General features: G+C 48.4%; 1 protein-coding gene across 1 annotated transcript in view; it reads left to right on the top strand.

The window, feature by feature from the left end:
- SLC28A3 (solute carrier family 28 member 3) overlaps positions 1-21,533 on the top strand; it is an 80,460-nt gene that overhangs the window by 47,718 nt on the left and 11,209 nt on the right. The window contains exons 7-15 of the mRNA XM_062206809.1: positions 2,534-2,622; positions 5,014-5,105; positions 7,636-7,825; positions 9,138-9,282; positions 11,118-11,231; positions 11,732-11,809; positions 14,766-14,846; positions 17,074-17,154; positions 19,999-20,124. Coding sequence (XP_062062793.1) covers positions 2,534-2,622; positions 5,014-5,105; positions 7,636-7,825; positions 9,138-9,282; positions 11,118-11,231; positions 11,732-11,809; positions 14,766-14,846; positions 17,074-17,154; positions 19,999-20,124 — 996 coding nt within the window. The remainder of the gene's footprint in view (positions 1-2,533; positions 2,623-5,013; positions 5,106-7,635; positions 7,826-9,137; positions 9,283-11,117; positions 11,232-11,731; positions 11,810-14,765; positions 14,847-17,073; positions 17,155-19,998; positions 20,125-21,533) is intronic.

A 21,533-nucleotide genomic window follows, 5' to 3' on the forward strand; every position in this document is an offset into this window, starting at 1 on the left:
AATGAGCCATAAAAAGCAATCATATCACTTCTACACCAAAGGAAATAGAAAACAATATTTTTGAACACATAATCGTTCACACACAGATGTTTCTAGTGGATTTATCCATAATCACCAAAACTTGGAAGCAACTAAGGTATCTGCCAGTGGATGAACAGCTAAATAAACTGAGATACATGCAGAGGTTGCAATAGTTTTCGGTTCTGAAGAATGAACTATCATGCCACGAACAGACATGGAGGAATCTTAAAGGTTTATTACCGAGTGACGACAGGCCAGTACTGTATGATACCCATACTATGACATTCGGGAAAGGGCAAACCTCTGGAGACAGTCAAAAGAAGAGGGGTTGCCAGGGGTCAGGGGGAGGCATGGATCAATAAGTAGATTTGGGGAGCAACAAAGTCATTCTCTGTGACACTGCAATGGTGGATCCGTGTCGTTATCCAGTTGTCCACACTCACAAGCGCCCAACATCCAGAATGAACCCTAATGTGAACTGTGGACGTGGGGTGATAACACGACTGTCACTGTAGGCTTGTCAGCTGTAACTGGTGCATTACTCTGGTGCAAGATATTAAAATCTTATATAAATCTTATATATTATATATATCATATTAGTATCTCTTAAGATATTAATAGTGGCAGAGACTTGTTGTATATGTGGGTACGGGGTATATGGAAAATTGTGGCTGCTTCAATTTTGTTTCAGCTCCAGTTTTGCTGTGTAAATAACACTGCATGTTACCAAAAAAAAAAAAAAGTCTATTAAGAAATTCACAACAAACCAACATGTCAACGATGCGCAGTTGGGGACAGGAACGTGATACCAGTGAGGGAGCTGCTGGCTTTGCGGCAATGAGCTTTGGGTGACCTTGGCAGAGACCATCTCCCCCAGCAGCTCTGTCCCAGCGAGCTGAGAAGTGAGCAGGATGTGAGAAGGAGTTCAGACAAAAGCAAAGACAACTCCTCCCAGCTGCTCTGGCTGTGAAAGGCAGGCAGGAGCCCACGTCCCAAGACTGCAGCTGTTCGGGGTGGGGGTCTTGTTGCTTGAAAATGTGAAAAGGCATTGGAAAAAAGAAAAGTATGGCTAGACATTCTACAGGGAGTAGGGAACTTGGGGTACTTTGAGCTGTCAGAAAATAATAATTGGGATCACAGAAATCAAGCATTTACCAAACATTGACTGTTGGCCAAAGTAGGCGTTCAATAGAATTAAATGAGTAGGGTGCGCTCACTGTTACCCCGTGGTTGGCAACTGCAGGTTGGACTCAGCGGGGCGCTCTCCCAATTTTCCTCTTATCTTACTGGTCCCTAGGGTCCAGTTCAGAAAGTGCAAGATACCGGAGTCAGATTGTGCTAGAGTCAGGCAGTGGAGGGTGACTTGGCCTTTGAGGATCCTTCCCGCTCAGCAACGTGCTAGTGATTTCTTTCTGTGATTTTTGTTAGGGTCAAGAGAATCACCACGCTGGCCGCAGCGGGGAAGGAAACTGTTGCTTCCTTCCTCAGCGTTTGCTGCCCCTGGTGGCCGTAGCCAGAACTGCGCATTGAGGCGCTGAGAGCAGAGTGGAGGAAACCCTCCAGGCCGCCCTGGAAACAACATGGGCCATGGAGATTTTGTTTTTTAAGATTTTCTTATTTTATTTGAAAGTCAGAGTTACACAGAGAGGAGAAAAGGCAGAGAGAGAGAGAGAGGTCTTCCGTCTGTTGGTTCACTCCCCAATTGGCCACAACGGCCGGAGCTGCGCCAATCTGAAGCCGGGAGCCAGGAGCTTCTTCCAGGTCTCCCACACGGGTGCAGGGGCCCAAGGACCTGGGCCATCTTCTACTGCTTTCCTAGGCCACAGCAGAGAGCTGAATCGGAAGTGGAGCAACCGGGACTCGAACCGGCACCCATATGGGATGCCGGCATGGCAGGTGGCGGCCTTACCCACAACGCCCTGTCATGGAGATTTGAGAGGTCACACTGCAGCAATGAAGACTGCATGTGAAAGATGACCCAGGTGCATAGGGCACTTCTGACTTCTAGCAAAGGCTTGCCCAGTGGCCCAATGAAGGAACTAGTCCCCGTTAGCCCAAGGATAGCCTGAAGGCACAGAGAGCTGGTGTTCACATCTACAGACCAGGCCTTGGGTGAGAGCAAAATAGAACTAGGTTTGGTTGCAGTCTTGAAATTGGGACCGGCAGAGAACAGAGGGAGCGGTATGCAGCCTCCTTAGTTACATTTGCCTGAAACAGAGCTGGATTTGACTGTCACATTGAGGAACAAGACCCAAAAGCAGATACATAAGCCTGATCCCTCACGAGAAGAAGAAAATACCAATGATTCCTTTGCAAGAAAGAGAGAGGAGTGAAACTGGACTTTTTTGTGATTACAAGGGGAAGGGCGAAGAATGCCTATGCAGTAGATAATTAGGGGCCATCTTTTCGGGTAATAATTTAAGCTCTGTGCCAGAAATCTGCATGTAAGGAGATGGGGTTCCATCACGCCAGGACACCCATCGTTCCTTGCTTTCTGATGGTTGATTTCCAGGGTGAAGAACAAGTCATTATTGAACACGATCCTGCAAGAAACAAAGATGACGAGGACAATGAAGTGGATGAAGAAACGCATGCCAAAGGGTACGGGAAATAGCCACGCCCACTTCCTGCTGGGGTTTAGCACTTGGCTTATCTGACATTTATTAACCACGCCCACATCCGGTTGGGTTTTAGCACTTGGCTTTCCCCCTTTCTGATGTCTGAGGTTTATTCTGATCATCCACACTCTGACACTCCACCCAAAGCCATTTTTTGGAAAAATTGATGGAGCTCTCGAATGAGCAGTGGGGTCATTTCAAGCTGCTCATGTCCTGGACACCCACTATCTCAGTTTAAATGTACCCGGGATAGTCTTCTAATTAAAGGTGGAAATTACCAACTAATAGCTCCAAGTCTTACAAAAGTAGTTAATTCATCTTCTCCGTGTCAGTCAATAATAAGCAATTCCTGAGGATGGAATCCACTCTAAATCCCAACAAACTATCCCTCTTACCTGTGCTATCCTGATAGCATTCCCTGTGCCTATGGCTCCATAAGGGGCCCAGAAGGGTGAAGCTAAGAGAAGTGGCTTAGCCAAGTTCTGTCAGCTGGGTAGGAACAGAGCTGACTCACAATGTCAGTCTCTGATTCTTACTCCAGGACTGTCTGGGTACTTTTTTTTTTTTTTTTTGACAGGCAGAGTGGACAGTGAGAGAGAGAGAGAGAAAGGTCTTCCTTTGCCATTGGTTCACCCTCCAATGGCCGCTGCGGCCAGCGCACTGCGCTAATCTGAAGGCAGGAGCCAGGTGCTTCTCCTGGTCTCACATGTGGGTGCAGGGCCCAAGCACTTGGGCCATCCTCCACTGCACTCCCTGGCCACAGCAGAGAGCTGGACTGGAAGAGGGGCAACTGGGATAGAATCCGGTGCCCCGACCGGGACTAGAACCTGGGGTGCCGGCGCCGCTAGGCGGACAATTAGCCTGTTGAACCACGGTGCTGGCCCCTGGGTACTCTTAACACTACAATATTTGTCCATTGTCTTTTTCTTTTTTAAATTTTATTCATTTATTTGAGAGGGAGAGAGAGAGAGAGCACACACACACACTTATCCACTGGTTCCCTCTCTGAATGCCCACAACTTGGGTTGATCCAGTTCAAGTCACATACAAGGTTTTGTGTGTGTGGTTTTTTTTGTTAATTTGTGGAAAACAGAATGAAAGACTAAATTTATTTTGGTGCAAAAGGTATTGAGATCTATGTGTATGAGTGACTTCAAAAATCTCATAGATTCGAGTGGGCATTTGGCACAGCAGCTTAAGCCACGTCTTGGGATGCCCACATCTCAGAGTGCCTGGCTTGGGTCCTGGCTACCCCACTTCAGATCCAGCTTCCTGCTAATGGCCACGCTGGGAGGCAGGAGATGACCCAAGTGCCTGGGCTCCTGACACCCACATGGTAGACCTGAATGGGAGTCCTGGGCTCCTGGCTACAGCCTGGCTGCACTCTGGCTTTTGCAGACATTTGAGTAGTGAACCAGTAGGTGAGAAATCTCTTTTTGCCTGTCACTCTTCCTTTCCAATAAATGAAAATAAAAATTTTTCTAATTGCTTAGAAAATGGAAACTGTGAAAAACTTAAGTTTTGTTTTTTTGGTTTTTTTTTTTCCCACCAAAATAAACTCATCTTTTAATTCCATTTTTCCATGAACTTTTTGGAAAGAGTTGCATACACCATCAGGAATATTTTCCACCTCAGAAGGCTGAGCTGAGTTTTGTTTTCCATGAATGAGCCCGTGGCCAAGGAGATGGGGGTGTATTCTCTCGGGTGGTCAGAGGCTCTTAGGTGTCCTTAACGTTCCTGGGATGGATGACACCATCACCAGGGAGATGAGAATTGATCCAGCTCCGAGACCCAGTGGCCCGCGTGTCGATTTGCAGCTACCTCACTTTCTGCAGAGTTGGGCTGCTCTAATGGACCACACGTCCTCCCTGCCATTAAAGAATCTGATGACGTCATCCCACAGGAGCCAGATGTCCCTCAACATCCCTTGACAGCTGTGCACCGTCGCTTTATCTGCAGCCTCTCCGCCATCAGTCGTGTACCACCCTTCTCTTTCTCCCGATGTTCTCTGATTCTGAGCACGCATGGTCACATGCCTCCCGTACTGTGAAAGGCTCACACGGTGATTCTGGTCGCTGTCACGTGTGATCCACTTCCTGCCCAGAAACAACCACCCTCGGTGACTGCCTTCCACTTTCGCTCCAGTATGCGTGCTCTCTGCAACTCCCTAATCCCTTGGGGCTTGGTACCCTCATTCGGTGCAGACTAATGCAAGCTGGGGTTGATTTACGTCTGAAATGAAACCAATTTCCCGTTTGGACATGTGCCTCCTCCTAGATTTATCTGTTCACATGACAAAGCTTAAACTGGCCTTAGCGTGCCAGGTTATCCCATGTCCTTGGTGTTTACTTGCCTTTTTGCTTTTGTGTTACAGGTGCTTGGCAAGGAAGTATGATAGAGTCTGCGATTTTTGCAGGAAACACAAAACCACCCTTCGCTATATCATCTGGGGCATTTTATTAGCAGGTAAATACCAAGGCAGGGTGGGAAGACCATTGTCTCTACTTTTCTAAGATTTGTTTTATTCATTTGCAAGGCAGAGTTTCAGGAAGGGACATGGGCGGTCTTCATCTGCTAGTTTACTCTCCAAATGGCTGCAACAGCCAAGGCTGAGCCAGATCAAAACAAGGAGCCATGAAATTCATCCACGTCTCCCACATGGGTTCAGGGGCCCAAGCACTTGCACCATCTTCCACTGCTTTCCCAGGTGCATTAGCAGGGAGCTGGATTAGAAGTGGAGCAACCAGGACTTGAACCAGTGCCCATAGGGATTGCAACCCACCACAGCGCCTGCGCCAACCCCACTAACTTCTTTCTTTCAGAAACCTTGCCCCTTCCCTGGATCCCACAGACCTCTTTGTAGAGAAATAAATCAAGGCACTGGCATCTTTGGTCCCGTGGGGGAGGGGGGGGGAGTGGGAGGCTGCAGCATAGCAGCCCATTTGGGAGGCCAGCAGCTAATTGTTTGAATCATTTACTGTTTCAGTCGAGTCTCTGTCGCCGTAACTGAATACCAAGGCTGGGGAATTTTTGCAGAATAGAGGCTCCTTCCACTCACAGCTCTAGAAGCTAGGTGTAGGTGTCTGGTGAGGGCTTCCTGCTGCTTCAGAACAAAGCAGGAGGCATCCCATGTGCACTCTGTCTCATCTCCATTCTAATAATGATAGAGCCAGTAATGCCACCTTCACGCTTCGGCTAATCCTAGTGGCCCCACCCCAAATCCCCACCTCCAAATATCAGTAAAATAAGATTTGGGAGACTGAGTTCCAACACTGAACTTCATGGTGACATTCTTTTTTCTTTTTTCTTTTTTTTTTAACTTTTATTTAATGAATATAAATTTCCAATGTACAGCTTATGGATTACAATGGCTCCCCCCCCATAACTTCCCTCCCACCCACAACCCTCCCCTCTCCCACTCCCTCTCCCGTTCCATTCACATCAAGATTCATTTTCGATTCTCTTTATACAGAAGATCAATTTAGTATACATTAAGTAAAGATTTCAACAGTTTGCACCCACATTAGAAACACAAAGTGAAACATACTGTTTGAGTACTAGTTATAGCATTAAATCACAATGTACAGCACATTAAGGACAGAGATCCCACATGAGGAGCAAGTGCACAGTGACTCCTGTTGTTGACCCAACAAATTGACACTCTAGTTTATGGCGCCAGTAACCACCCTAGGCTCTCGTCATGAGTTGCCAAGGTAATGGAAGCCTTGCAAGTTCGCTGACTCTGATCATATTTATTTTTAAGATTTATTTATTTGGAGGCCGGCGCTGTGGCTCACTTGGTTGATCCTCCGCCTGCAGCACCAGCATACCATATGGCGGCCAGGTTCTAGTCCCAGTCCCTCCTCTTCTAGTCCAGCTCTCAGCTGTGGCCCGGGAAGGCAGTGGAGGATGGCCCAAGTGCTTGGGCCCTGCACTGCATGGGAGACCAGGAGGAAGCACCTGGCTCCTGGCTTCGGATAGGTGTGGCGCCAGCCGTGGCGGCCATTTGGGGGGTGAACCAACGGAAGGAAGACCTTTCTCTCTGTCTCTCTCTTTCACTGTCTAACTCTACCTGTCAAAAAAAAAAAAAAGAGATTTATTTATTTATTTATAAGTCAGAATTACAGAGAGAGAGGGAGAGAGAGAGAGAGAGAGAGAGAGAGAGAGAGAGAGAGAGAGAGAGAAAGAGGTCTTCCATCTATTGTTTCACTCCCCAAATGGCTGCAATGGCCAGGGCTGGGTTGATCCAAAGCCAGGAGCCAGGAGCTTCTTCCAGATCTCCTATGTGGCTGCAGGGGCCCAAGGGCTTTTGTCATTTTCCACTGCTTTTCCAGGTGCATTAGCAGGGAGCTGGATTGGAAGTGGAGCAGCCGGGACTCAAACCGGTGTTCGTATGGGGTGCAGGCATTGCAGGCAGTGGCTTAACCCTCTGCAACCACAGCATCAGCTCCTGTAGTTACATTCTAACCATACCACTTGCCAAACAACCACCTGGGAAAACACCCCAACCCCTTCCTTAGAGAGTCTGTGACATGCAGAGATTGTCAACAGGTCGCTACGTCACTGCTGAAGCTTAGGTCAAACCTAACCTCCAGTCCAGGAGGATCAATGCCTCTTGATCTGTGTTGGTCCCAGCTCTCACCAGCTGCTGAGTCTCACTGGGCAGGGGACACACTGATTCCTACTATGTGACAGGCCCGTGATCAAGCATCAGGATTCAAACAGGAGAGGATGCTGGACGGAAAGACTTCATTCACCCTTTGTCCTTTTAGATTCATGATGAAAATCTTAGGGACTTGCTTGGGGGGGGGGGAATAAAAGCCTTTGCATACTCCCCACCCACCCCCACCCCCCATCAAAGAAAGCAAATAGTAAGCAGCCCATGTAGTCAGAGGTTCCTTGATTAACCCTCTCCTTGCTGGAGTCAGACCAGGCTGGAGGCTGGCGTCCAGCTGGCGTGGGTGATGTTTCACGCCTGTGTCTGCCTCCTGCACAGGGTATCTGGTGCTGGTGACCACAGCCTGCGTGCTGAACTTCCACAGAGCCCTTCCTCTGTTTGTGATCACCGTGGCAGCCATCTTCTTTGTCATCTGGGACCGCCTGATGGCCAAATACGAACGTCGGATGGACGAGATCCTCTCTCCTGGGAGGAGGCTTCTGAACCGCCATTGGTTCTGGCTCAAGTGGTAACTGCACCACCCGGTTCTCTTACTGCTGCAGAGAGGGGGGTGTTCGTCTTCTCCCACACTGTTCCCCTGAAATTGCTTCCTCCTTTATGGGACATTAAAACTCAGAAGTCCAGTGGACAATGAAGAAAGCAAGGCCTCAATGAGAGGTGACGCGCTGCCATAATTTCAAGAGCTGCTTAATGATTAAATGTCCAAAAGACATTAGTGATCTTCCATGTCCTCTAGGACAGATGCTGGATCTATGAATCAGGAAGCAGTTGAGAATATAGCATCGTGCAAGGATATGGGCCTAGCAGGCATGGGTTTGGCCATCTGCTCATTTCTTTAGTCAGTTGTTCGATGGTCAATAGACTTTCTTTTGTATTCTATTTGGGAGACAGACAGACATACAGACACAGATATCTCCTATCTACTGTATCACTCTCCAAATACCTACAGAAGGCCAGGGCTGGGCCAGGCCGCAGTCGGGAGCTGGAAACTCAAGCCAGGTTTTCCACAAGGGACTGGGACACCAGTACTTGGGCCATCACCCCTGTCTCCCAAGGCCTGCACTGGCAGGAAGCTGGAATCAGGAGCCAGAACCCGGAATTAAACCCAGTCACTCTGATGCGGGCTAAATGCCCTCTCCAAGGATATATTTTTAGTATTAGGATGTCCTGTCCCACACAATAATGAAACCGGAACTTGGCCAAGTGTCCCGGCAGGGGCCTGCACAGCCCCGTTCTCCCTCTGACATGCTTCTAAACCAGCCCCAAAGCCAGGAAGAGGTCAGGCTGGGACAGTTCCGATCCAAGAGACACCTTCCCGATCCGAGCACAAGGTTGGCCTCCTTGGGAATTCTTCAAGCCAGCTCTCTCCTGTCGGATCCCACAAGCTGCTCAGGGCTTTTGCTTCAACTTCTGCCTCTGCTACCTTCTCTCCCTCCACGTGATCCTACTGGGTGGGACTCTCCAGTGAGATGCTCATGGGATCTACTGAGAAACTTCCCACACTGTGGCCGAACAGACCAGGACTGTGCAATCCCCGTAGAGCATTCTTCCCAACTCTGCCATGCAAGCATGCCTACTAGACTCCCCAGGGGAGCTGCAAGCCAGCATAGATTCTTAGCTCAAAGGGCCCCATAGCTGCAGAATGTTTAATGATTTTTTTTTTTTAACTCTGAGCCACCATAGCCACCATCATAGGGTCTCTTGCGATTTCCAAAAGCACCAGTTCCTGGTGCCAGGGCACGCTACTCTGTCTTTGGTGTTCAAATCTAATGACGATTTCCAAGGCAGCTCAACCAGTGTCTCTGTCCCCATTCTCGTAGGGTCATTTGGAGCTCCCTGATCCTAGCGGTTATGTTCTGGCTGATCCTGGATACTGCCAAGCTGGGCCAACAGCAGCTGGTGTCCTTTGGCGGGCTCCTAATGTATGTCACCCTGATATTTCTATTTTCCAAGCACCCGACCAGGGTAAGTAGGAAATTGGTCTTTGGGGAGACTTTTTGTGCGATTTAGCCCCATGTGAAAATTGCCAAAAATAATGATCGTGAGAGAATTGGTTGTTCACTATTTTTATGATTCCCTAAAGGTTCTCAGGTATCCTTCCTCCAGAATTTTCATAACTCTCTGTTACCATGTCCATTGCATTCGCAGTAATTTCGCAGGCGCACTGCCAGTGAGATGTTCTTTCGCTGTCACATCCGATTTCCAACCCGTGTACCCCTCCCCGACACAAACACACAGGAAAACTCATTCTGTTTTGGTCCAGATTTCCTCAGACCGGTAAAAAAGCCTACTAGTCTCCCACTGGATCCGGTAGTTTATCAAAATCTCATTTGCAATTTGAGCTTTTGTATTCCAGACAATCCGTCCTTGGACAGCTCCTTTCCAATTGAACCCGATTGTCATTCTTGTTCCGCCCAGCCCTGTTGCTCTCACACAGAACTTGCACAATGGCAAGCTATTGGAGGGCTTCTCTGGCTACAAGGTTGACCCAAGGGAAAATAAAAAAAGTATTAACTAGAAACTAAATTCTTTTTTCCGGCTGAAAGGTTGACCCGAGGCAGGGAGTGGGAAGCGTTAATCAGAGACCATGTTCGCTCAGTATGGTCCAGCTTCTTTCCTGTTCAGGTGGACGTCTCCCTGTTCCTGCCTCTGAGCTCACTGTTCTTTTCAGGCCGCTCAGCTCTCCACCACAAATGAAAGCAGATGATTGTCCATTACCGGGTCCACATCAGAGTTAATTGGTTCCTTTTACAGAGAAATGGCAGTTCCTACAGCAGGGCAGAATTTCACTTAATTCACTTTCAAATTGCCCGGTCAACAAACCTTGGACACACAAAGAAGTCGTGTTCTGCCTTTCCATTTGCCAGACGAGAGAAGTAATTCTATGTATCTGATGTTGACATGGGACTGGGACAGCCAGAGCCTTCCTCTGTTAATGGCCTTTCTTATGCTGCTTCGCGTGGACATTACTGGGGCACAGTGGCTACCTATTTTACTGGGATTGAAGGCTTTGATTTAGACTAAGGGGAGGCAGTCCAAGCTGAGCTGTTTGTGTTGTTGTTGCTGTTTATATTTATTTAAGAGAGAGACAGGGAGAGAGAGGGAGAGAGAGAGCTCCTGTCCACCAACTCCCCAAATTCCTGCTGGACTAGGCTGGAATCAGGAGCCAGGAATCCAAATGCCACATGAGAGACAGGAACTCAATTATTTGAGCCACCCAGGCTCTCTGATATGGGACATGGCATTGTAACTGCTAGGGCAAACACCTGTTCCAAATCCCGAGTTGTTTTTGTTTTAAGATTTATTTATTTATTTGAAGGTCAGGGTTACAGAGAGAGAGAGAGAGAGAGAGAGGTCTTCCACCCACTGGTTCACTCCCCAGATGGCTGCAACACCAGGGGCTGGGCCAGACCGAATCCAAGAGCTAGGAGCTTCCTCCAGGTCTCCCACGTGGGTTGCAGGGGCCCAAGCACTTGGGCCATCTTCTACTGCTTTCCCAGGCCATTAGCAGGAAGCCAGATTGGAACTGGAGCAATCGGGACACAAACTGGCACCCATGTGGGATACTGGCATCACAGGCAGCAGCTTAACCCACTACGCCACCATTCTGGCCCCTAAGGTTTTTAAGTACGGTTTTAATCAAGGGATTCTCTTGTCATCAATGCTCTGGCCTCTCAAAAAAGGTAGGTCCCAGGTTACATATGAGAATCCATCCAAGGAAATATATGACGCTTTGGACATGTGAGCCTAGGTCAGCAATCATCTCCTAATAAGATTTCTCTCTTCATCTTCCTACATAGGTTTATTGGAGACCTGTCTTTTGGGGAATTGGGCTACAGTTTCTTCTTGGGCTCTTAATTCTAAGGACCAGACCTGGATTTATAGCTTTCGATTGGTTGGGAAAACAAGTTCAGGTAAGCTTGGTTCAGAGGAACACCTTACTTCTACGATATGTTTGGCTCTGCTAACACATGTCTGAAACAGGCTGCCTTGCCTGCCCTAGTTGATTCAGGCTTGAACTCCGTAGTGGGAATCAAATAATTGTGTTTATGTCGAATGTGTTCCCCTGTCCCCATTGGCATCCGCCCAGGGTATCACACTTCCGATGTGGCTCTGCTGGCAGGAACAGGCTTGCGCTGTATTCAGTGGGAACTGGTACCATCCACGCGAGTTTCACAGTTTCCTGGAGCAAATGACCACCCTCAGCTCATTCCCCTGCACCAGGCGGAGTGTCAGCAACGGCAGGTGTAATTCCAGAATGCTCCGTGCCATTCCCTGGAGGGACCAAGCTGAGGACGTGCATTTTCCAAGTGCAGTCAGCCAGATTTCTGTCCATCCGGGCAGAGCCTGGTGTCGCTGTGCACCGTAGCCTCCAGTTATCATAATGACTTCTTTCTTTCTTTCTCTAACTCAGACTTTTCTGGGGTACACTGATGCTGGTGCGTCGTTTGTCTTTGGTGAGAAATACACAGACCACTTCTTTGCGTTTAAGGTAAAGCCACACCCCTTTTCTATGTAATCGCCACCTTGTCGATAGCTTCCTGGTCTCTGCAGGTGTTCAGCTAGGACCTCCCTGACCCAAACCCAGGTCTGCTCCTGCAGGCTGTTGCATTTGCATCGTTATCTGAACTCAGTAGACTGAACACTTTTACGTTCTTATAACTGTGTAGCATTGAGGAAAACATCTAGATATTTTGTAGTGGTGGTGGGGGAGGATGTGGGGTGCTTGTAGCATTGCCTGAGATGCTAATGAGAAATATCATCAGGGTAGTAGCATCTGGTACCTCAGGGGAGAGAAGATTGTGTATTTGTTCATGACCAAACTTGTGGTCCCTGCTGGATTCCACGTCCAGGACCAGTGACGGATATACACTCAGAAACCAGCCCCGTCCCAGGACGAGCAGGATAGCTTAGCTGGTCACCCACATCAGCCATCCTCACACCAAACCCTTCTCATCGCCACTTTGCACAGCCTTGGACTAGACAGTTACAAGAGGCAGGGGTCAGGGGATAGAGATCTTCCATCCACTGGTTCACTCCCCAAATGACCACAGGGGCTGGGCCAGGCCAAAGCCAGGAGTTTCATCCGGGTCTCCCATATGGATGTCAGGGGCCCAAGCACTTGGGCCATCATCTGCTGCTTTCCCAGGCATAAGAGCAGGGAGTGTGATCAGAAGTGGAGCAGCCAAGGCTGGAACCGGCACTCGGATGGGATGCCAACATCACAGGCAGCAGCTTCACCCCACTGTACCACCTGAGTCTTTTCTTAAGCTGTTGGCATGATGCTTTGGTGTTGTGGTAACTACACCATCTCCAAAAAAAAAATCAAGCATCTATAGGCTGAGATAAAAATATGCTCACACCGGGGCTGGCATTGTGGCACAGCCGGTAAAGCCACCACCTGTGGTGCTGACATCCCACATAGGTGCCAGTTCGAGTCCCAGCTGTTCTGTGTCTGATCCAGCTCCCTGCTGGTGGCTCTACTCACCCCAGACTTGCCCGTGACCTCTGCACGAGGGACTGCCTTGATTGCTTCCCACCAGCACAGAACCCACCCAGGAATATCAGAGGGATGAGCTATAAGCTTAGCCACTCCTTGCAACCAAATGCTCCTAAGAGAGCGAGCTCTGAGTACTGGCACAAAATGTCTTTTAATATATATTATTAATAGGCCTCTCTGAATTAGATCCTGAAAAAATTGTCCTCGATCATCCTGTACCTCTGGTGGCAGCTCGTGTCTGGCCGTGTGTCTGGGGAGCAGTGGCCAGGGCTGCCGTGGGGTGGGCGCAGCAAGGGACCCAGCCTCCAACACTATGCAGACCAGAAAACTGCTCCTGGACTCTAGGAAAAGACAGCTTTTCTGTGACAGCAGAACTAAACGAGCTTCCAAACTGCCGCCACTTTTTGTTGGCGATTTGAAATTCACAATCGTTATTTTAAGTATTTTAATTTGATTAGAAAGATAGATGTACACACACACACACGGAGAGAGAGAGAGAGAGAGAGAGAGAGAGAGAGAGAGAGAGATTTCCCATCTACGGGTTCACTCTCCAAATGGCAGCAACACCCAGCGCTGGACCAGGCCAAAGCCAGGAGCCTGGAACCCCATCAAGGTCTCCCAAGTGGGTGGCAGGGATCTAAGTCCTTGAGCGACCATCTGCTGCCTCCCAGGGTGTGTATCAGCAGGAAGCTGGATTGGAAGCAGAGCCAGGACCTGAACCAGGCACTCAGATGTGGAATGTGGGCACCCTAAGTGGCCTCTTAACCACTGTGCCAAAAGTGTGCCCCAAAGGATTATTATTATAATACCTAAAAGACTTGGGGTTGGCACTGTGGCATGGTAGGCTAAGTTTCCTCCTGAGGTGCCGACATCCCATGTGGGTGCCTATGCAAGTCCCAGCTGCTCCACTTCTGATCCAGCTCTCTGCTGTGGCCTGGGAAAGCAGCAGAAGATGGCCTAAGTCCTTGGGCCCCTGCACCTGCGTGGGAAACCCGGAAGAAGCTCCTGGATCCTGGCTTCAGATCTCCCCAGCACTGGCTGTTGCAGCCATTTAGGGAGTGAACCAGTGGTTGGAAGACCTCTCTCTCTATGTCTGTAATGCTACCTCTAAAATAAATAAATAAAATCTTTAAAAAAAAAAAAAAAAGACTGAGTGCTTACTCTACTATAGAAGGCATTGGCTGGAAGCCAGTACCTGCCTTGTCTGATCTGTGTGACTACGGCAAAGAAGCATCCGAGGTGACTCACAAAGAAGCCCAGGTTACTCTGCTAAGGAGTGGCGAAATCCATGTGTTTTTAGGGCGACAGGAATGTGTGCCAGCGGTCTTCAGCCTGCTGATGCAGTTATTACAGGTTCCCCCCAAAGCCACGTGCATTATGTAAGGGAAGAGAGTCTATGAGAGAAAAAAGAATGTCTCATCTGATGTGAAACACACTTGGCTTTGTCCATTTTCTTTAGTTAGAACAAAATCCCTGAGGCCAGGTAATATCTAAGGAGTAAGTTTATTTGGCTGATGGTTCTAGGGACTGGGACATGTGGGACGGGCTTTAGGCTGCAACACAATGTGGCCGAGGGCATCCCACCGCGAGACCAAGAGGGTCTCCCTTTCTCTTCTTATACAGCCACATCTTGGGGCCTCCACCCTCAGAGCCACATCTAACCCTAATTACCCAAATCCTACCTCCAATGCCATCAACATAGGCATTGGAGAGTTACGTTTCCAACACACGGACTGTAGCAGTACTCAAACCTCTTTGGAAGACACTAGAATAAGATCCCCCGACGGGGAAGCTGCCTGGTAGAGTCAAGAGGAGATTCCAGTATTTTCTACAACCATGCAGAGGGAGCAAAGCAGGCCCAGAGAGGACCTGGTAGGAAGCCCACAGAGCCCTCTAGAACCAGCATTGAGCTGAGCCGTGGTCACTTCTGCCCCCCTGTCATCCCTAGGTCCTGCCGATCGTGGTTTTCTTCAGCACTGTGATGTCCATGCTGTACTACCTGGGCCTCATGCAGTGGGTCATCAGAAAGGTACTGGTTCGAGGGTGCTGGGTGCCGACCGTGTCCCGCACAAGGTCGTAAATGCCTTTGATCCACGTGTTTCTCTTCCTGCCAAGACCTACCTCCATCACCCACGCTATGAGAGTCAACCCCGGAATCCTACCCACGTCCAGGGAGGGCCTGTTTGTGTCAGGGCCCTGGCTTGGTTTATAGCCCAGTGGCTGCCTTCGTGAAAACCGAGCAGTTATTTCTTCCACAAGGAATTGAGGCCAGACACCAGCCAGGAGAAAACAGCATTCTCTGTCCCTCTTGGTTATCTGCTGCGGGTCTTGGACAAAGTCGCTCCTTATCTTCAGGATGTTACACAAGGGGACACTTCTGCTCCTGCTGTTGTGAAACAAAGCAAACAGGAAAAGCTGCTCTTTTTTTCCTTAGGGAGACTTGTAAGCACGCAAGCATTTTATTTTATTTTATTTTATTTTATTTTATTTTATTTTATTTTATTTTTATAGGAGATGCAGGCATCCCAAGCATTAATAATTGTGCTAGGAGCTGGCGCCATGGCTCACTTGGTTAATCTTCCCCCTGTGGCACTGGCATCCCATATGGGCACCGGGTTCTAGTCCCAGTTGCCCCTCTTCCAGGCCAGCTCTCTGCTGTGGCCCGGGAGTGCAGTGGAGGATGGCCCAACTGCTTGGACCCTGCACTGCATGGGAGACCAGGAGGAAGCACCTGGCTCCTGGCTTCGGATCAGCGCAGCACTGGCTGTAGTGGCCATTTAGGGGATGTACCAACGGAAGGAAGACCTTTCTCTCTGTCTCTCTCTTTCACTGTCTAACTCTACCTGTCAAATAAATTTTTTTAAAAAATTGTGCTAAATGCCTGTCCCAGTCTTCCTTTTATTTTTTTTTTAAGATTTTATTTATTTATTTGAGAGGTAGAGTTACAGGGAGAGAGAGACAGTCAGAGACAGAGAGACAGAGAGAGAGAGGTCTTCCATCTACTGGTTCATTACCCAAATGGCTGCAATGGCCAGAGTTGGGCTAATCTGAAGCCAGAAGCCAGGAGCTTCTTCCAAGTCTTCCCACGCAGGTGCAGGGGCCCAAGGAGTTGGGCCATCTTCTACTGCTTTCCCAGGCCATAGCAGAGAGCCGGATCGGAAGAAGAGCAGCCAGAACTCAAACCAGTATCCTTGTGGGATGCTGGTGCCACAGGCAGAGGCTTAACCTATTGTGCCACAGCGCCAGCCCCCACACAGGCTAAAGAGTTCATCTCATCCTGCTAACTGCGAATCCTACAATTGTATGTCAGATCCGAAAGCAAGGACCTTTGTGAACTAGTCGGAGTGCACGTGAGAAAAAGCATGCTTTCAGAGTTAGGGGAGCAGCCTGCAACCCCCCTTTCCTCTCCACTGAGAAATCAAATGGATCTGCAAGAAGCATGAGAAAAGAGCTTAGGGAAAGAGAGAGAAGCAGACAACCAGCAGAGAATTCAAAACCCGGCAAGAACTCCCAGCACCAGAGTTTCCTCCTGTCACACTCAGCATCAATGCACTCCTGTCTAAGCCAAAGGAACGCAGAGGGAGAGACTCCCACAGGAAGTCCCCATCCTGGGCTGGGGACCACAGTCCCTGGCAGAAAAACCAGCACATAGAGAAGAACCAACAGCCGTGTTCACATGAATGAAATAAGAAGGCCACCGATCAGTAGGGTGGCCTTTGACAGAACACAGAGACTTCTAGGAAATAGACATAATTACAGGGCCTCTCTCCAAGAGTCATTGTTAGGATTAAACGCATTACCTAGGTCAAGGGCTTGAGATAGGTCAGTAAAGCCTGCCGTGGTGGTTAGCAGTTGTCATTATTTGTAGTCTAGTATGAGGAGTACCTCACAAAGCTTGTGGGAAAAATAGAATTGGAAGGTAAGCTTCTTTGGGTGCCAACAATTTTTTTTTTCAAAATCTACATATCGTTTTTTCATAATACTCATTTGTTCCATGAACTTTCCAAAGACCCCTAGTATCTAAAGAAATCCATTTGTGGAACGTTCAAATTTGCCCAGCAACTGAAACTTCTCGCTCCAACGGGAGGACTTCACTGGCCGCACCACGTGCTGCGTGGGTTACGCTTCGGTACCATGCCATCACTAGCCCACCAACAACTGCTGCAGGCCTCAGCATTTTATTCCAGTTCGGCAGTTTTTGAGAGTTGTTGATGCAAAGAGCTCTTCACTGACGCTGTCCCTTTCTTCCTTTTCAGGTCGGATGGGTAATGCTGGTTACCATGGGCTCATCTCCTATTGAATCTGTAGTTGCTTCTGGCAATATATTTGTTGGACAAGTAAGTTATCATACCCAAAACGTAAAGACACCTGTTGAAATGGACAGCCTACTTCCAATAAGGGCAAGAAGAATACATGGCAATTTGTCATTTCTTTAAAAAAAAAAAAGATTTATTTTATTTATTTGAAATACAGAGTTATAGAGAGGTAGAGACAGAGAAAGAAGGCTTCCATCTGCTGGTTCACTCCCCCAAATAAACACAATAGCTGGAGTTGAGCCAATCCTAAGCCAGGAGCCAAGTCTCCCATGTAGGTGCAGGGACCCAAGGACTTGGGCCATCCACTGCTGCTTTTCCAGGCACATTATCAGGGAGCTGGATTAGAAGTGGAGCAGCCAGGACTCAAACCAGCACCCATGTGGGATGCCAGCACTGCAGCCCAGGGCTTTAACCCACTGTGCCACAGCAGCCGGCCCCTGTCACTTCTTTTAGAATAGAGCAAAGGGAGTCAAAGTAAGAAACGTCAGGTATTGACAATCTTCAGATTTTTAGAGAGAGAAATTCTTTCCAAGAATGACGTTGGTATGGAATTGGGTTCTTGGAAGTTTCTGGAGAGGAAGTTTTGAGTCATTTTATTAAATCATAGGGCTTCTCACATCTAGATTCTCAACAGATCTCTTCTGAATTCATTGAGTCATTGAGATCTCTGTCAACTCTTCAAAGGCTAGTAGCTCTTGCACTCAAAAAGATTTCAACATCTTGAAACTGCAAAAGACGTAACAGGCAGCTCACCTTGTGTGCTGTGGTGCCTGTGGCAATGATGGAGACCAAGAGCTTTCCACCAACACGGAGCAGTGGGGCAGATGCTTGGTGCCTTCCCAGCCTGTCTGAACTGGCAGGAATTGTCTGACAAGCCTGAAGACAAATGCTTTCAGGTGTTTTTTTTTTTTTTTCTCTCATCTCATCCAAGATAAGCATTTAGGCTACAATTTTCCTCCTCCTTGGTCCATCACATGGATGGGTATTTTTTTTATTTTTTGGCCTGGGTCCATTGAATCAAAGAAATATGATGCTAGGGGGTGTCCCTCAAATAACAGCCTGCCTAAGGGGTGTGCAAACAAGACGTGGCAATGAGCTGCTCAACACTCAGGCTATATAGCTTTGGGCAGAATGGAATCACACACCCAGGAGTGAAGTACGCAAATGCTTAACCAGCACCACTGCCCAAGGAAATTGAATTTGAAGCAAAAATCAAGTCACTCAGAAAAACACATGACTCCACACCCCAGGCTGACAATTGCTGCAGGCAGCTGAACTTTGCTGGGGGTGAGCCAGGCCCCTTGAGCTTGGAGCGCAGTTCTCAGAGTGGGAGGGGAAGAGTGGCCCATACTTCCTTCCCAAAGAGTTGAAATTATTATAATTATAGTCATAAAATCTCAGAACTAATTAGGGCACCTTCTTGAGTTGATTGCTCCTAGCTGTGGGGTGAGAGGGCTCCCGTACTGGGTCCCTATTTAGTCTATAAATTGAGGCTCGACACATTCAATCTTATAGAACAATTAGAAATAATGAGGAGAAAATTGTAAAATTGCACACATGCTTCTGCGGTGCTCAATTTGATACTTAATATGCTGAAAGTACAGCTATTATGCATGGAGAGACCCACGCTGTAGGCTGCCTGTCTTCCTTTAATGAGATTCAAGCTTTTAAAGCTACATCACGTCTGGGTCCTTCCCACCCACCAGAGAGAGGTCTCTCATTCCCCAGGACAAAGGTGCCTGTGGATGCCCGTCCTGGTTATTGCTGCAGTTTAGTTTTTAAATACTATGCCTCTGTTTCCCTGAGGAGGAGGCCTCCTATGACTGCAGATTTTGCAAAACTTACCCATGATCCTATTACGCACACTGACCTCAAGTTCACATGACCCAGGTATGGATAGAGTTTTGTCTCATGCTTGAACGTGCATCATGGTCACATGAAAGCTTGGTTAAAACACAGATTACAGGCTGGCGCCGCAGCTCAATAGGCTAATCCTCCACCTGCGGCACTGGCACACCGGGTTCTAGTCCTGGTCGGGGGCGCCAGATTCTGTCCCAGTTGCTCCTCTTCCAGTTCAGCTCTCTGCTGTGGCCCGGGAGTGCAAAGGAGGATGGCCCAAGTGCTTGGGCCCTGCACCTACATGGGAGACCAGGAGAAGCACCTGGCTCCTGGCTTTGGATCAGCACAGCGCACCGGCCACAGCGGCCATTGGGGGGTGAACCAACAGTAAAGGAAGACCTTTCTCTCTGTCTCTCTCTCTCACTGCCCACTCTGCCTGCCAAAAAAAAAAAAAAAAAAAAAAAAAAAAAAAAAACCACAGATTACTGCTTCAGTAAGTAAGAATTTACACCTGTTCCCAGGTGATGGTGAAATGCCACACTATACCCTATCCATATGGACAATTAGGGGCCAGAGTGGTGGCCCCGCCAGCTCAGCCTCTGCCTCTGATTCTGGCATTCCATACCCAAGTGCTGGTTCCGACTCCTGACTGCTTTGCTTTCGATTGAGCTCCCTGCTAACACACCTGGGAAAGCAGCAGAAGATAGCCCAAGTGCTCGGGGCCTCTGCCACCCGTGTGAGCAACTGGAAGGAACTCCAGCCTCCTGGCCTCTGCTTGGACCAGCACCACCTGTTGCAGCCATCTGGGGAGTGAACCAGTAGATGGGAGATCTAAGATTCTCTCTCTCTCTCTCTACTCTTTTTCTCTCTCTGTCACTCTACCTTTCAAATTTAAAAAAATTTTGGTGCAATTATTGGGAATCAAAAAGAGAAAGAAAGTCTGCCTGCAGAATGCAATGTTGAGCAGGTCGGCGTCACCGAGGTTTAAAAGCGAGCACTGCATCAGGCAGCCCTCTTTGTCTCCAGACAGAGTCTCCACTGCTGGTCCGCCCGTATCTACCGCACGTCACCAGGTCTGAGCTGCACGCCATCATGACTGCTGGCTTCTCCACCATCGCAGGAAGCGTCTTGGGCGCGTACATTTCTTTCGGGGTGAGATGATGTTTGGAAAATGTATTCTCTTCCTTCGTGGCTGTTGTTCTGGGTTTCGTTTTCTTTGTCATTGTTGGCGGGAGAAGGAGGTCCAGAGAGAGTCTTGGTTACCATTGTTACCACTGTTGTGGCATTGCAATGTGGGACCCCAAGGAATTCACTTTCCCATTCCTGTCCCCTCGGCGTGGGTTATATCCAAACATAGCCTAATTTTCAAAATCATATTCTGAAGTTGCTTTTTGCTGAAAATTTGAATTTGTTTAAAACCAAACAATTACTGGCATTAGTGAAGGTGATTTAAACCAGGGGTCAGCAAAATGTGACCCTTGGGCCACATCCAAACCACCACTGCATTTGTAAATGAAGCTTTATTGGAAACCAGATTCTTTGATTCGTTTTTGTCTGGGGCACTTTTCCTGCTACAGGGTAGTGTGGCCTGCAAAGCTAAAAATATCTATTGTCTGGCCCTTCTTAGAAAACATTTTCTGATCCTTAGCCCAGAGCAGTGGTTCTTAAACCCTACTACCACACTAGAATCATCCAGGATTTTTTCAAAGGCTCTCACTCCTGGGTCATTAATGCAGATTTTCTTAGGATGAAACCAAGGCATCAATATATTTTTACACCACCAAGTTTGAAATTGGGTGATGTATGGTGTTGGACTGGAGAATGTTAGGGTAACTGGTGCACCCCAGGCACAGAGCTGACAAAGGTAGAAGACATAGACGTAGCTTCCAGTGGAGAAACCCAGCAGCGGAGTTCTCACAGTGTGACTGTGGTCACTGGAGTCTCTTACAAGGTCATTCAAGCCTGGAGAGCCCATGATGAAGAAGGGGTAGGGAAAGAAAAGGGCAGAAGTCGTGTTAGGGGTGGGCACTTCGGCGACTCCTAGATGCGTCTCTGTCCTGCAGCTAGAATGCTGCCTTCAGAATCGTGCCAGGCCTAAGGGGAACGGGGAGGGAGGTGCGGACTCCGGGATTCTGGAAACATCCAAGACCGTGCAAGGGAGTGGAGTGGGAATGGGAGAGTAGATTTCTATTGAGAAAGACAGAAATAGCTCTCAGATTACAGGCACTCTGGGTAAGTGAACGTGGTGTAAAGGAGGGAGGATTTCTGGAGTGCAGAAGGAAGACAGGAAAGGAACTAGCTGATCTGGCACTTGGGTCCAGAGTCCCTTCTCCAGTCCCATCTCACACCCAGGGTTGCTCTGCCACAATAGAGGGCACAATGAAAGACCACTGGAATGTTCCAAAGGCCAACGGAGCACTTGAGCAGTCTTCTTGGAAAGGGTTTGTTTTCCTTCTGAAATGACCGGGTTTTGATTCGATGCTTTGGCCCCAGGATGTAGTTTGCACCAAATCCTCCCTCTCCTCTGACTCCCAAGTGATGTCCATGGTTTGGCTCACTGA

The sequence above is a fragment of the Lepus europaeus genome, chromosome 12, assembly GCF_033115175.1.
Source record: "Lepus europaeus isolate LE1 chromosome 12, mLepTim1.pri, whole genome shotgun sequence".
Classification (NCBI taxonomy): domain Eukaryota; kingdom Metazoa; phylum Chordata; class Mammalia; order Lagomorpha; family Leporidae; genus Lepus; species Lepus europaeus.